This window comes from Neolamprologus multifasciatus, chromosome 12 (genome assembly GCF_963576455.1).
Source record: "Neolamprologus multifasciatus chromosome 12, fNeoMul1.2, whole genome shotgun sequence".
NCBI lineage: Eukaryota > Metazoa > Chordata > Actinopteri > Cichliformes > Cichlidae > Neolamprologus > Neolamprologus multifasciatus.
In genome coordinates this window covers 35,738,388-35,754,549 of record NC_140450.1, presented here as the reverse complement: position 1 = coordinate 35,754,549, position 16,162 = coordinate 35,738,388, and the positions used below count along the sequence as shown (strand labels likewise).

Here is a 16,162-nt window from a genome sequence, read left to right as displayed (position 1 = left end):
CTGGTATGATTTTGTGCTGCTGACATGAAACAAAAGTTCTCAGACGAGCTTCAGTCTGGACGCTTCTGAGGCTGACGGTTCAGCCTGGTGGAGGAGCAGTCAGCAGAGACATCTGCAGGACATGAGGAAAACAGCATGTTTAACAATAGCTGTAGAGCCAATGCAGACTATTGATCCATATTTAGGTTTCCTTTGAAAACAGCTGAAATGTCCCACTGTGTTTGAGGGGCAGGAAAACTAACTGTATGCACGTTTTTGTGCGTCTAACACAATTATTACAGCTTTGTATTTTCAAATTAGTTGTTAGACCTTTTGTTTTTATGTCAGTTTACTTTGTTTCCAGAGCAGGTTTGCTCATTTCAGTGTAGTTTTTAAGGGTTTCACTGTTAGCTTTAGTCTTTTTTAATTATGATTGTATACGTCAGAGGCAAGATTAAGGACATCAGTGCAAGTAATGTAAAATCATCTCTTTCAAAGCCACTGACTCACACACATCTCAATAAACACCTCCATCAAAGCCTAATCACTAACAAATATCATAACCTCCTTTTTTGTTTTTATTTTTGTTGCTTTTCCAAGTTCAGAAAAATGTTTGTTTAATTTTTTTTTCAAGACTGAAGTTTTTATTTTTATTGCAGTGAAACAAAGTGTCCTTCACGTCTAGTTTTGGTTAACTATGAGAAACTTGGTGTCTACATTTTTCCCGTCTGAGATCAGGTTGAAAAAACCTTAAAGAAAAACAAGTCTGTTCTCTGTTTAAAAGAACCTTTAAAGCCAGGAAGTATCCTGGGTACACCGATGATTATGAGTACCAGTGCAGAAAAGGAAATGATAAAACAGGATAAACAGGACCCACGGAATTCCAATATCCACTCGCCACTGGTTTCCTTGAAACCTTGTAATCAATCTTTCCCCCCATTTTAATTCAGTTTTAAGTTAATGTAAATTCTTTTGTGGGTTCTAAAATAATGAATTGTTCCAAAAGTGTTCGTTGACACATTGTAACTACTGAGCACATCTTATTCCACACTATTGTTTCATGCTTGTTTTTGACAAACCTTGATCTGTTACCTGGAGGACTCTGATAGAAATCCTGTTGTGTGTGTGTGTGTGTGTGTGTGTGTGTGTGTGTCATATAAAACCCTTGATGATCAAAGCGGCTGAAACAATAGGAAACTAACACTGCACGAGGATTATCAAAAACAAGGCACAAAACCTGAATACTACTGTGCATCTAATCACACTCAATTCAGTTCACAACAACAGACTATGTGTCAGGTGCAGCAATATTAGAGAGGAAACCCAAAGTAATGTGATCCTGTCTGAGCAGCACTTGATGGCGAGTGGAAGGCAAAGCTTTTTTATAAAAGAACCAGAAGTACAGACCAAAATTACTGACATGTAGGAGTGGCAGTGGATTTATCACAGCTGTTTCTACGTCATGATATTTTCAATTAAGGTTAGTGGGACTTATAAAACATTAGAAACATTAGAAAACAGGGAGCTGGCACTCCAAAAAAACACACGAGGAGAATAACTTCCACTGAAAAAAAAGACAACAACAAACAAACTTTAAGCTTTAAGATGTGAAAAATGCTCTGTTAGCTTTTATACATTTATACTTTTGTTGTCCCTCTTCCAACTGTTAAGGACACATTTTTTCTTTCAAGCTCTACAGTGGCTTTGCGCTATTATCACATAAACAGACTTTAAATGGTTGGTTGTAATAACATTGTTTTTGAGTGAGGTTAAATACGCCAAGTGACATACGTTTTAACGAGCTGCCAACAAAAACACGTCGGGTAATATTAAATGTTATTAATTAATGATTAAATAAAACGTAGGTTAATTATTCGCATGAAGAAATGTTTCTCCGGTACGGTGGCTGGTAGCCTTTCAGCTAGCAAACCGCTTTTTCACACACACAGACTTTGTAGAGAGACCATCAGAGGGCGCTGTAACCCCGAATTTATTCCTCGCCCTTCCGTCTCCGCAGGATGGCAGCAGACCTTTAACTGGTGGGCAGGTCACTTTGCTCCTCCAAACAACAAAAGCGCTAATGTTTAATTACAACAACGCGTAGTACACTCAGAGAAACGATACACATCTGGATCAGTGAACTCACCACACCTAGGACAGTTTATTGTGAGCGCACAGCGTCCTCAACACGTTTCCTTTTGTTTTTCAATTTTCGAGTAGCTAGCTAGCTAGCAGCAGAAGCCGATTAAAGCCCCATTTTTAGTTTGAAATACACCCGAGAGTCCCTACCCAAAGTCTGCTCGGAATAGGCCCGTCCACCCAGCCGCCTCCTCGGTCATGCTGGTTGTCAGAAACGCTAAACTACTGTGAACCGATTACATTAAGCTCGCACTGCAGTGACTTGAATGTCTATGAATGTTGGCGTTTTTAATTACCAAGCCGTATGATACTGCATTAGTGCACCTTACAGCTGAGGGGACAGTGACTTTATTGGGCGAGCCTGGAGCTTCGAGGCCCGAAACCCGACGCTGACTCAGCGAATGTTAAACATCTGTCTCTGGTTACTAACCGAACAGCTGTCCGGTAACTATTATTAGCATTATCATGCTAGTTTTCATCTTGTCGTGGTAAACGCTGGCCTTCAATTTTACCAGAGACCAGAAAAGGGCGGTTACGCAACTCCATTTCCCACAATTCCTTCAGACCAATAAGACACGCTTGTTACGTAATATCTGTTGTGTGTTTGTGCTGCTTTCGCGTTATGTCGGAAAAACCACAATGCAAAATATTAACTAAACAAATCAGCAACAATGCTGAACAATCTAACGCTGAATAGTAATGAAAATAAAACGATTTATCTGTTTTCAATTAGATTTAAAATAGATTTAATAATAAAGAGATCTCACCTCATACTGTGCTTTGGTATGTGTGAGAAAATAGTGATGTCTAATGTTTTCATTATGAAATAAACACACTTATATAAGTAATTCATTTTGATTTATTCAAAGGTCTAACAAAAACTAAGTTTATTTGAATTATTTAATGAGCATAGTGACAATGATTTATTTCAGTTATTTAATTATTTGCTTAGGAAAGCAACTTTTGGGGCGTATTCTACCAAATCTGTGTCAGGCTTATGTTCTGGATGTTTTTCAAATTAGTAAAATGACCAGGAAGTATCTAAATAACTTGACAAAAGCTGGTCAAATTCTCTAAATGCCTGGAAAAGTTGATTTAGTGCTTCCTTTCTTGTGTTATTTTAGCAAGGGTACACAGGACAACCCTTTACAAGAGAAGGAGATAATGCACTTGTGGCCTTTTCAGTCATATCTGCTGGGTTTCCTGTCACATAAGAAACAGGATTGTAATCTTGAACAGCCATTTCATTTCACTTTTGTAACTGCTAGCCAATATGTCAGTGTTTTCACAGTTTGAATTTTCATTTTTTTGTAACTCTTTCCAATAAATATTTCTGAAATACTCAGAATGTTTTTGAGACCCTAAATGCAAATCTATTACAGGACTGGTTAAAAAAAATTGAAGTAGCACATGATGTGTTAGTAACTGTGCTTGGGCAACTGGACAGATGGACCTGGAGTAACACGTCAATGTTTAAGTTGAGTCAAGCCTAACTACAGACAATCCAGCAACAGTCAGTTATCAATCACTTGGTTTCTCTGAGAATTATACTTCAAAAGGAGTTTAATCAGACATTCCTCCTCCTATCAGACACACATTTTGGAAGCTGGTAGGTGAAAAATTCATTTTCTTGTAGGTTTTACTTTCTGAAAACTACGACTTGACCTCAGTTCCAACTCCACTCCTGAACTTTACTAGGATAGCTTAGCTATTTATCTTATACTGGGCCTTAGTACAGCATCCTCTCTTAATCAGCTGTTTATTTCCTTTCCTCCTTCCTTCTGATCGGCTGGCCCTAAAAATAAAACTTGTGGTAGGTGGGCTTCTGTTTACAGTTGGAGCTGTTTGCCTGATATGCCCATATTAGGCAGACCTGCTATCATCATAAAGTGTCTAAATTAGAAATAAAACTGCCTGAAACTGAGTGTTTAGAGCAGTGTAGAGTTTTTGCTTCTCAGATCTACACTGACTTCATCACTTGAGCATCTGAAACTACGCCCACTAATGTAAAGAAATAATAAATCATAGATATGAAAAAATATTGTGTCGTTATTATGTGAAAGGGTTTCAGTCATAAATATAAGATGATGTGACATTTTGCATAGAAGCCTTTGTCCAAGACTCTCATCACCACTAATTGATGTAAGAAGCTGCTGTCCACCACCCTCCTCGAGATCCTCAAACGCACCATCGGTGGGGGGTGTGGATCCAGCTATTCCTTGCTGACTGGAAGCAGGAGGGTCAAAGCATGGGTCCGCGGTTCGAGTACTGAGTCAGTCAAGCTAAACACGGCGACCAAAGCAGCGCCAGCTTCACTTTAGCCCGAACCGCCAGTGCTGTCACCCTGCCCCTTCACCCCCACGCGCGTGGTTCTTTCTCCGCGGCGCGAAGGGGCGACGTCGGACTCGAGCTGACTCGGGTTCAGTCCATGCAGGAGGATGGAGATACAGAAGAGGGCGACTGGGTTCGACTACCCGGAGGGAAACGACGCCAAGCCAGTAAACGGTAGGCAAACCTGACGTGGAACAGCCGCCTTCGCGTCCGCACACGAGCACACGTAGCCCGGCTGCTGCTGTCCCGGGCACGCTGCTCACCTCAAAACATGAGCGCGTGGCTGTGTGATCAGCGCCTCATCACTGCTGCTGCACGAGCCCTTCACGTGCACCGCAGCCTTTCTGATGAAAACGCGCAAGTTTAAAAAAAGGAGCCGCGTGATTTTATTTTTATTAGACTCGGAGACGTTGGTAACGAAGTTAGCAGTGTAGCACGGATGAGTTTGTTTTACTGGTGGACGTGACTTAATCGTGTGTGTGTGTGAAACACACAGAGAGAGATGGCGCTGGGCTCGCTGGGAACTGAGGTCGGAATGTTTTTATTTGGAGGTGGTCAGTCAGGCTCGGGAAGATCGTAAAAGGTGAACTTTTGAACTTGGAGAATGCCCCGAAGCCTTTAGTCCTTTAAGTCCTCAAAATCCGGCACTTCACAGGATGGCAAAAAGGCCATAACAGAGGATGCGGAGGTCCACCCCCCTCCTGCACCGGTCCCGCTGACTTTGTTTACAGTGGCACGGTGCTGCTGGAAAGGCTTCTTATTCAGTGTGCTTGATGCTCGTTTCTAATATCGTGTGATACTGACCAGCTCCAGGCTCACACTAAGCCCACAATGCCTTGCAGCAGACTGTCCCAGGCGCCAGTCCCATATCGTGCCCCCATGCGGGTGGCTGAAGATTTATTGACATTTCCAAGATTAAAATTCCTTTAACCCTGCCAGCCCTGAGGACACTCGACGTGACTTATGGATATTGGGGTGGACTTTGTGTTCTGATCCACTTAATAAGTCTCATTATGAAGATTTAAGACTGTTTAAGAAGCACATTAGATTGAAATGTCCCCCCAAGAATTTCCCTTAGATTTCTTAATTTAATAGTAAAATTATTGCATACATTTTTTAGGCTTAGTTTCATTTTAATACTGAAATTATTTCGTGAATGTACCCACAATTATTTATTAATTTTGATTAAACAGGAATAATTTAATATTTTTTAAAGTATGTTTTGTGGTGGGGACTGCTGCTCGAGTCGTTTCAGGCGTTGCAGCAATAATCAACAGAATAATCAATAATGACGACAACAGCCTGAGCAGTTCTCCAGATTAAATCATTTAATTTTTCAATTGTAGCATAAAAACACGAGTAAACAAATACACCCAAAAAATAAAAAGTATTTTGTAAAACGTTTTCCCTGCACATTGTTAGAATATGTCTCGTCAAAATGTTTATTTCTTAATTCATTAATACCTGGTCTTAAAATTCAGGATATGGCAGGAATTTCTAAACGCCACACACGACTGAAGGAAACGAATAAACACTTAAAATGCACAGATAACCGATTATTCCACGTTTCTGTGGTGGTCAAACACAGAACCTGATGATTAAAAATGAACGTTCAGCCTTCAGCTGTCGTTCACACTGTAACTGTGAAACAAACAATACTTAATATTTACCCCTGAGTCAGTATCTTTAAAAAGACTGATAGCAGCTGATTCAATGGTCAGTGTTATCTTTGCAAACAAAACGACTTATTTATCATTGCTAATTGTTTGCAGAGTAGAAAACAGTAGGTAAACAGAAATGATAAACAGGAGTAAATACATGGAAATAAAGTAACAGACTGAGTATTTGTAACAGTATTTTACTGTTGATGTCACTCAGCATCAGCTCGTATATCCACACATCCCTACTTTCTCGTTTCATTTGAGATTTGATCTTGAAAGTGACACTTTGATACTTTTTCATCAAAAGATGTTTAGCAGAGTAAATATTGTTGTTTAATGTGAGTTTATTTAGTAAAGTAATAGAAACCACTTTGAGATTTTAATCAAGTACTTCCAACACACACACACACACACACACACACACACACACACACACACACACACACATGTGTGAAGTAGACTGACTGGCATGAACTGGTTGAAACAAAGTGCTTTGTCAGCCTCTGCTCTGCTGGTACATTTGTTGTGTTTTTCCCTCGGGGCAGAGTGAAGGGGGTAGCTGGCAGTGGGTGGGACAGGATACAAACACCACCCCCACCATCCCACCCCCGATTCTTGAATGAGCCGGGAGTACAGTAGAGGCGTGTGGGGGTGGAGTGGAGTGTGGGGGTGACAGGAATGTAGATGTGATCCATCATGTTGTGTTTTTTCTTTCTTAAGAACACTTCCTCTGCTGCCACAATATCAGTGTTAGCATCAGCACACACACACACACACACACACACACACACACACACGTGTTTTCATTCAGGTTAATCAAGAGTAAAAACAAGAATCATTGCAGCGCCTTCAGCATCACTCAGTCAAGCCTTTTTTGAACACACTCCCCACCAGGTGGTGTCGTGCTTGTTGTGTCGTTTAAAGAAATAAAAAGATAAATGTATCAAAGAGTGATCATATGTTTCCATTTATAATGAAAAGCTCATTTTCCTCTGTGGACGACAGACTTCACTGTAAACTGAAGCTCAGTTTTCATGAAGCAGGAAAATAATTTTCTCTGTTCGACTCGTGAAAAGCCTCGAGTGCACTTTTACTCTGTGAGTATTTTAACATCAGATGGTGAGCGTCCATATGGACGTCTGTTTTGTGACGGTGTGGACTCGCCCATATTGACTTAACATCACAGCGCACACATGCATACCAGGCGGTGGTTTATAAAGAGTAGCAAGAACGACTGCTTGGCTGTGGGTGTCTGCAGTGGAGGGTAAGCAAAGCATCAGGTCTCTCACAGGTTCTGCAAGTTTTAACAAACGAAGATGTGTCATCAGAAGATCCTGTAAGTGCTGCAATAAATGCACATCGCTGCAGTGAAAAACAAATAAAGCAACTGGCTTTATAATGTGACCCTGATATAGTTCAGGTTTATCACACAGGCCTGTGATTAGACAGATTTCTAATACAAAAACCTGCAAAAATGTCCTGTTGTAATTACATTACAAGCACATGTTTTTAAAGTATATATTTGTTGTTAAACATTCAGAATCTGTATTTATATTTATATATTTTTATTTTCTTTATATATCTGCAGCTGTGATCGTGCCCTCAGTCGTGTCCAACGTAGAAACATCTCTAGATTTCCAGGTTTTCCTGTCTCGCTGCTGCGTCTCTCCTGATAACATGATAAGACTTTACTAACAACATCAGGATCTGTTTGCTCTTTCATGATGATCCCACATACTGAGAGGACATCTGGCCTGATTGGTTTAACCTTCTATTTAGATGTCAGAGGTCATTACAGCTAATCTCAATTTGATTCTTGACCCGAGACAGCATGCGTGGAGTAATCTGATTACATCTTCTGCAAAATGTTTAATATAACTCAACTTTTTTCACCCTTACAGGGAAACATTCACCTCCCTGATTTTACGTTAAGATGAGAGAAACTATTAAAGACAAGTTAGTCCAGTGTGAGCGGTGAAAGCTGCGTCCTCATCAGGTCTAAACGCTGCAGTTCCTGTATGCTGATGGTGCTGTTTCCAGGCAACACATATTGCGGGTCAGCTGGTGATGGATGGGACAAAAGACAAATAATGGAGAGATTAATTAAAACCATTTTAAAGGAACTAAAAGAACATGTTGGATGGATTAATTCAATTTTTAATAATGTTCTGGTTTGTTTCCCTGCAACAAGTGAAATCTTTTAGTTTGGTGCTCAGTTATTTCCATTTGCTTTCAGGTCCTTAAAAAGATCTTGTCTCATAAAATCTTGATAAAATATTTTCCCACTTCCCTGTGATGGTCTAAGCCTTCTCCACGTCACTTTGCTATTTTCAGTTCACAAACACTTGCAGGGTTTTTCGCCCTGAGCTCTGAATCTTCTCCTAAAGTTCTGCTTGTTGTTTTCTTGTTGTGTGTGCTGTGATGGACGTGTCGGGGGAGGAGGCGGATGAGTGCTATGGGAACGGCAACCAGGGATGTTGCTCTTGAAGCATTAATGGCCCTGGTCTCTGTTGACCTCACCGTAACCCAGGAAAGTATTTACAACCTTGATCCATGAGGTATGGGGCTGCTCTCACAGAAGTTTGCTGCCTTGATCCTGGCATAGGCCGAGCATCTAACAGCTGCTAATGAGCTGTGGGGGAGGATGACGAGGGAGGGCATAGCATGCTGCTGCGAACCATATTTTGAGAGGGAATGTATTACAGTAAGTATAATTGGTCTGAGGCTGTTGGCAGTGCTTTTGCCGAGCTTCTGTTGTTTTTGACACGAAGCCTGGGCCAGAGGCTGTAAATGGCTTCAATTTGAGTTTGAATTTGGGTGGAAGATGAGTTTATAGGCAGCTGTAAAACACTGAACTTGGTATGCAGAGTAGGGATCCTGTAAAGCTGCAGCACTGAAGGATGCAGTTGTCTGGGAAGTTATAAAAGAGCAGCTGAGGAACTGCAATATTTCCATTTTAAAGGGGAAAATAGGGGCTTCTGTTGCCACTCGCTGCAGCTAGGTGTCACCTACTGGGATATCTGAATCAAAGATGTGCCTAAAGCAGCCGGTGACACCCTGGAAGTCTTTAGGGGAATATGGGTATTTCCTAACTGGTTGGCAGGTGTTTGCTGGAGGTTGCAAGCTGTCACTGGGTGAAACTAGTTGCAAACAGTGTGCTTGTGTTCTCATTTCCAGCAGGTTGCTGTTTTCATCCGTAGTTCACATAATAGATCACAACTTGTCTACAAATGTTTGCTAATAAATCAGCATTAGTGAAAGTTTTTTTTAGTGTACAGATTTCTAGAGAGGTCCTCACAAACTGTGGGATAAAGTTTCTGTCCAAACTAAGTAGCAGAGGCATTACAGAATTAATACAAGGCTTTGGTAAGGTTAGCTATGAGCTATGTCTGTGAAGGTTCTCAGTCATCCAGGTCATCGTAGTCAAAGGAGCTTGCAAAGAAAAGCGTCTGGACTTCTTTAAGTTACTTGAAGACGTTTCACCTTCATCCGAGAAGCTTCTTCAGTTCTAAGGTCAAATGGTGGAGAGTCCCAGATATAAACCTAGTGGGAGTGTCCCCCCACAGAGGGACAAAAGGACCCCCTGATGATCCTCTAATCGCCTGAGCCAAGGTGTGAAACTGGGTGTGGGTCCCAATCAGCCAGAGTTTCAGGTGAGCTCATTGTGAAACCTGGCCCCACCTTATCATGCGAATTCCTGAGGTCAGATGGCCCAGGGTGTGAGTGGGCGTTAAGGCGTCTGGGAAGGGATCTCAAAACTGGATTATAGATGGCAGAGAGTTGGTGTCGTAAACCACCGCCTCTGTTCAAAGATGGTCGCTCACAGTGGACATAGATGCTTCTTTCACTCCTCTTTCAAACCATCTGTCCTCTCTGTCCAAAATGTGAACATTGGCATCCTCGAAAGAGTGACCTTTATCCTTAAGATGCAGATGGATAGCTATGAGCTATATTTACCTGACAGCAAGAAAAAGAAACATAAGGTTTTCCACATTATCCTGTTACAGGAATTCTAGGTTCCAACCCAACGGTCCATGCAGCAGGTTAGGCAGCTCTGTCTTTGTCAGGAGAAGAAGAGGGAGAACAGTTTTCCCCACAAACAAAGCAGAGCTGGGTTTAGTGTCTCTAACAAGTCTTCATCCCACCAGAAAAATCTAAGAACGCTTCTTTACAGTCGTTTCAGGAGGAGTCTGGTTTTACAGGTGCAGCACAAACCTGAGGGAAAATGTTCCAGCCTCCAGAAAGTTCTACAGAATTCCAGCTGCAGCTTTGGTAACTGGAACATCAACAAATGGTGAAGCCTAGTTATGCTAGTCCTAAAAAAAAGATGGATCAGTGTTCAACTTTTAGCCGTTTTCCACTAGTACCCACTGGGCTTAGCTCCGCTGACTCGACTTGACTTTCAGGTTTTTCCATTAGGTGGGAGTACCTGATACCAGGCTTTTAATACCTACTCTGCCAAAATACCAAGCCATCTGATTGGCCAGTTAGTGGTGTCACTCTTGAGTCCTGCACTAGTTCTCCAAAACCAACACTGTGGTCCAGCGACGGTGTGCAGTCCTGTACCAACAGTTTAGAAGCAGGTATATCATCGCCTTGATGTCCACCATTGTTGTGTGGTTTGTGTTGCATTGACATTTTGGGACGTTCAGCTGAATCTGATTAGCCGAGTGGGTACTAGTGAACAAAATTGGAATTAGTCTTCAAGTTCGATCCCTTACCTGATACCTCGCATTGACGAACTCTTGGAAAGGGTGATGAGAAGCTGTGGCCCAGCACCAGAGACAAGGAAGGTGACAGCCTTCAAACTCCTTTTTGGACTGTTTCATAATAATAATGGATTGGATTTATATAGCACTTTTCAAGGCACTCAAAGCGCTTTACAATTCCACTATTCATTCACTCTCACTCTCACACACTGGTGGAGGCAGCTACAGTTGTAGCCACAGCTACCCTGGGACAGACTGACAGAAGCGAGGCTGCCATATCGCACCATCGGCCCCTCTGGCCAACACCAGTAGGCGGTAGGTGAAGTGTCTTGCCCAAGGACACAATGACCGGGAATTTTGCCCACAGGACAGAGATTCCGGGAATCGAACCGGCGACCTTCCGGTTACAGATACGTTTCCCAACCCCCTGAGCCACGGTCGCCCCGTTTCAGTTCAAGTTGCAGCAACCTTTCAGCATCTCATGGACCAGGTGTTGATGGATCTGTATGTTCTCCACCTCAGATTTGCTGGCTTCACGAGCAGTCCTAATGAATAATCAGACACAGAGCCAGGTGGAGTACCTTGAATATGAGGTTGGACATGGACAAGTCAAGACTTTAAGTGGAGAAAGTGGAAGTCATTCATGCAGACCCAGTGCCCACAACAAAGAGGAAGGTGCTGGCTGTAGAACTAGTTGGGTGGAACAGTAAGTTTATTCCCTACTTTGCAGAAAGGCCAGCACCTCCCTGGGATCGAACCACCAAGTTTTTGATTAGTACCTGACCTGAGACTCCTAAACTGCAGCCACCCTGTTCCCTTCTTTTTTCTCTAAACAGCTCAGTAGTCCCCCCATGCTGGGAGTACTGGTCATAGGTGACTGGCAGTGGAACCATAGTCGTGTGAAGCTCAGCACAGGACACTGATTGTTTCACAGTCAACAGACAAGATAAACACAGAGCTCTGTGCACATCGTCAGGGAAATGCTAAACGGTGACTCTTCTCATTACTTCAGCACACACGTGTTGAGTAAATGCTGCCTGTTTGGACACTTCAAGCTGGTGCTTATGAACGGACTCAAGAATGCGTCTGTAGTAATGGAAATATTCTGAATGCAGTAACTTCCTGCTTCGCTTGTGTGAAACATTAAAGCAGTATTCACATGCAGAACGTACATAAAATATGTAAGTTATTTCTTGTTAGATTATTTTCACTCCTGAAATTGATGAAGTTACTGCATTTTTTCTAACTTAAAAGGGAACTAATGAAGAAAAACTTTACTCTTTGGCAGGACATTAACTCTGCTGCTGCAGAAGTTTTATTTATTCAGGACAAAGTAAGAATTGATTGGATTTTATTGATTATCATTCAAATATCTCAGTGAATACAGAACAAAGATCTACCACAAAGCAAGAAAGCATGAGACAAGGCTAATCAAAAGGTATTGGCTGAAGCATTTGCTTATTACGCCAACCCTTTAAAATAAGATCTTTTTGCATGCAGCTCCTGTACACAGGGCTCGAAGCAAAGAATAAAACAAAGCAAAGCAAAAACAAACAAACAAACAAACTTTCCACCTTAGATAAGTAACTACATCAAAGCAAAACAGTCAAGAGTTTCAGTTTGATTATTTTTGCTCTTTTCATTCTTGATATATATATTTTTCTAATACTCTATTTTTAAACATGTTTTTAAACAAGGAAAATGAACTCCACCTTTTTAAATCACTGTCATAACGATTCCACAGGTTAACTCCTCTAACAGAAACACATCTCTGCTTTATATTTGTCCTTATCTTGTTTTTTTTAAAGAAATCTGTTCCCCTTAAGTCACATTGACTCTCTCTGACTTTGAACAGCTTCTGAGTACTGGGGCAAAGCAAGTTATTTTGTGCTTTATACATTATCTGTGCCATTTTATATTCAACTAAATCATAAAATTTCAGGGTATTCAGATTAATAAACAAAATGTTAGTTGGTTCTATATAGTTTGATTGGTTTATAATTCTTATAGCTCTTTTTTTGCAACTTGAAAATAGGAAGAGTGTTCGTTTTATATGCATGAGCCCATATCTCCAGACAGTAAGTCATATATGGAAGCAACAGAGTACAATAGAGTGTGTATAATGATTTTTTGTTCAGGACATGCTTTGTTTTATAGAGAATAGCAATGGTTTTTGACATTTTTGTTTTCACATGGTTTATATGAGACTTCCAACTCAGCTTATCATCAATTATCACTCCAAGAAATTTATTTTCATTCACTCTTTCAATTTCAATTCCATTAACCCTGATTTTAGATACATTTTTCATTTGTCTAGTACCAAAAAAATTTGTTTTCTTTATATTTAATGATAACTTATTTACATCAAACCAGTTTTTTAGTATAGTTAACTCCTTTTCCGCTGTAGTCAGAAGCTGAAGGCTGAAAAAGGCCAGTTTCCCAGCTAAAACTCTTTTTTGTCATTTTAACATTAATTACGAGCCTGCACCAAATCCTGATTAATGTTCCTGTTTCGGCCTTTCTTGGGAATACTGTAAAATGTTCTTAATGAAGAAGCAAAGTTTTAGCTTTTTAAATGTTTTAAACTCATTTTATTGCTGTTCAGCCTGATTTTCTACCTGTAAATCAGCTAAAGCCGATGGATTGGGACACAGGAGCAAACTTAACAGTTGCAGGCTTTGGTTTTGTTCAGGGGTGGGCGTCGGCGCTGCAGCAGTGGTGGTGTTGAAATGTTCTGTCAGTTAACTGACAGACGACCACCGTAGCCAACTAACGTGATGTTTACAGGTTTAGTCTCGAGCTGGTGTAACCGGACAACATCGCCTCATTTTTAGTGTAAAAATGTGAAAGTGCGACACATGTGGAGCATCCGTACAGTGCACTCTGAACCTTGTGGCTCCATAAGCAGACTCAGCTGTTTCTGCTGTTTTGTGAGATGATTATTATCAGATGGCTGCTGCAGGGCTTCGTCCGCACAGTGCTTGTACACCCACCGGCTGTATGAGGCAGTAAAACTAACCCCTGGTATGATGAAAGGGAAGTTGCTCCTTTGAGCATGTCAGCCAGCAGTGATGGTGCTCCCCCCCCTGCCCTCTGACCACAGCCTGACCCCCAGCGTGACCGCCGTCGGGATTACCACAGATAAACACAACGTTCCCCAGCTTCACGTGGATGAATGCTCTATGAAACATTTATCCCACTGTTTCATGTCTAAAGTGGGTAATCGATCCAGTCTAATCATATATTGATGAATAATAATAAAAACATATCAAATGACAACATGAAATAAGTGGAAAAATACACACTGTTCAAAACAAGCACGCCTGTTTCTGCACGTCTGTCCTCACCTTGACGTTAATGCTCGCTGCCTCCTGTGCAGATGCCCTGTCGAACAGAACCAGTCTGCTTTTTCTTCTCAGAACTTTGACATCAAATTTTTTCAGCCAGTTCTCTCAGAGATGCTTGTGTGGGAGATCTGACTGTATCTTCTGTTTCTGAAACACTCGGACCAGCCCGTGTGGCACCAGTAACCACGCCACCTTTACCGTCACCTTTCTCCCCAATTCTGATGTTCTTTTTGAATTTCAGCAACCCCGTGTCTGTCTTTATTCTTTAAACGGGGGTCCTCTACCAGAGGCCTGGGAGCTTGAGCGCCCTGCACAGCATCTTTGCTCTTCCCAGGATTGCGCTCTTCTGGACAGAGATCTCGGTTGTCCTCTCTGGGATCTGCTGGAGCCACTCTCCGAGTTTGGGAGTCACTATCCCAAGAGCTCCTATCCCCCCTTCAGCTTACATCTTCTCCAGCTCCTCTCTCAGCACTTTGTGTTTCTCCAACTTCTCATGTTCCCTTTTCCTGAAATTGCCATCACTTGGTAAAAGTATCTTACTTAGTAATCTATTACTACAACCTTCCTCCTCTGCTTGTCTACTAATACTGTGTGGGGTTGATTAGTCATCACCGCTTTGTCCATCTGTACCTCGAGGTACTACAGGACCTTAGCTGGTCACTCTCAACCATCCAAGTGGGCACTTTGACCTCAGGACATCAAGACCATACTCAGCACCAGTGTTGGTCAAGTTACTTGAAAAAAGTAATCAGTAACTAATTACTGATTACGTCCCCAAAAAAGTAATCCCATTACTTTACTGATTACTTATTTTCAAAAGTAATTAATTACTTAGTTACTTTTTAAAAACACGATTTACAACCTGAATAGGTGATAAAGTGATAGATCTTTCAGCCCAATTCTACTTTTTCTGCATAATCATCATACAAAATGTAATCAAATGGAAAAGTCTCTTTTTAAAACTTGTTTTATTAGTTTTAATCTTTTAACTTTATGCATCAAGTAAAAATTAAATTATCTGTAACATTCTCTGACTGGAAGAAATTAGTTTAACATTTAAACCTATTTTCTGCACATTCCAGCACATAAAATAAAATATTTTGTGTGTTTACACTCAGTCTTTCAAATAGATGCAAGTAAAACACAACAGAAAATAAATAAAGTCAAAGACTAGCGGTCCTGTTGCTCTATTTTCACCTGTAAAGCAGGAGTGGGGTAGGCGGAGGGTTACCCTGGTGCAGGTGTGCCGCGGTCAGTGGAAGAATCCGCGAGTTTCTCTGTGAGTTTCCCATTACGTCGTAGCTACTCGGTGCTTGTTTGGAAGTTTAGGGGTTTTTTCTCTGTAAAAAGAAGTTTTCTTCCCACGCACAACGGACACTAATGTTTTTGTCACTTTTTATGGAATCAAACTCAAAGTAAGGTCAGTACTTCCACGCTTTAAACGCTGCACGCTCATACTCTCTCTGCACTCGATATATGATCCATTGTTGATCTGCACACAGCTGTTGTCACGAACGTCGCACTCGCTTACGTCACTGTCATGAGACATTCTCGCAAAAAATCACGGTTTTAGTAACACAGTAACGCAGCGTTCCTACGGGAAAGTAACGGTAATCTAATTACCGTTTTTGCAATAGTAATCCCTTACTTTACTCGTTACTTGAAAAAGGTAATCGGATTACAGTAACACGTTACAAGTAGCGTTACAAGTAGCGTTACAAGTAGCGTTACAAGTAACGCGTTACTGCCCATCTCTGCTCATGATGTTCCTCTATGCTATGTCAGCCACTCAGCTACAGCGTTATGTCTGCCCTGCCTGCCAGCTTCTTGCACCCTGCTGTGATGAGCTGTATTTTCTCAGGGCCATCTTTGGTCTTGCATGGTGTGGTCGACCCCAGCCTCTATCGGTCTTGTGCTTAGAGGTTTTTCCTGTGCTGCCATGATTAGTGCCTCAGCGTGGCTGGTGCATGCCGTGCAAAGGCCTGGTCATCTTCCT

The 16,162-nt window shown here is 41.5% G+C and overlaps 1 protein-coding gene across 2 annotated transcripts in view; it reads left to right on the top strand.

The window, feature by feature from the left end:
- The first annotated feature begins 4,292 nt into the window (after positions 1–4,292).
- The window catches only part of nr6a1a (nuclear receptor subfamily 6, group A, member 1a), a 131,258-nt gene continuing 119,388 nt past the window's right edge, over positions 4,293–16,162 (top strand). The window contains exon 1 of one of the 2 annotated variants that reach the window (XM_085179498.1): positions 4,293–4,623. In XM_085179498.1, the coding sequence (XP_085035624.1) occupies positions 4,557–4,623 (67 nt within the window). In that variant the 5' untranslated portion in view covers positions 4,293–4,556. The remainder of the gene's footprint in view (positions 4,624–16,162) is intronic. The other variant, XM_085179497.1, reaches the window with a different exon arrangement.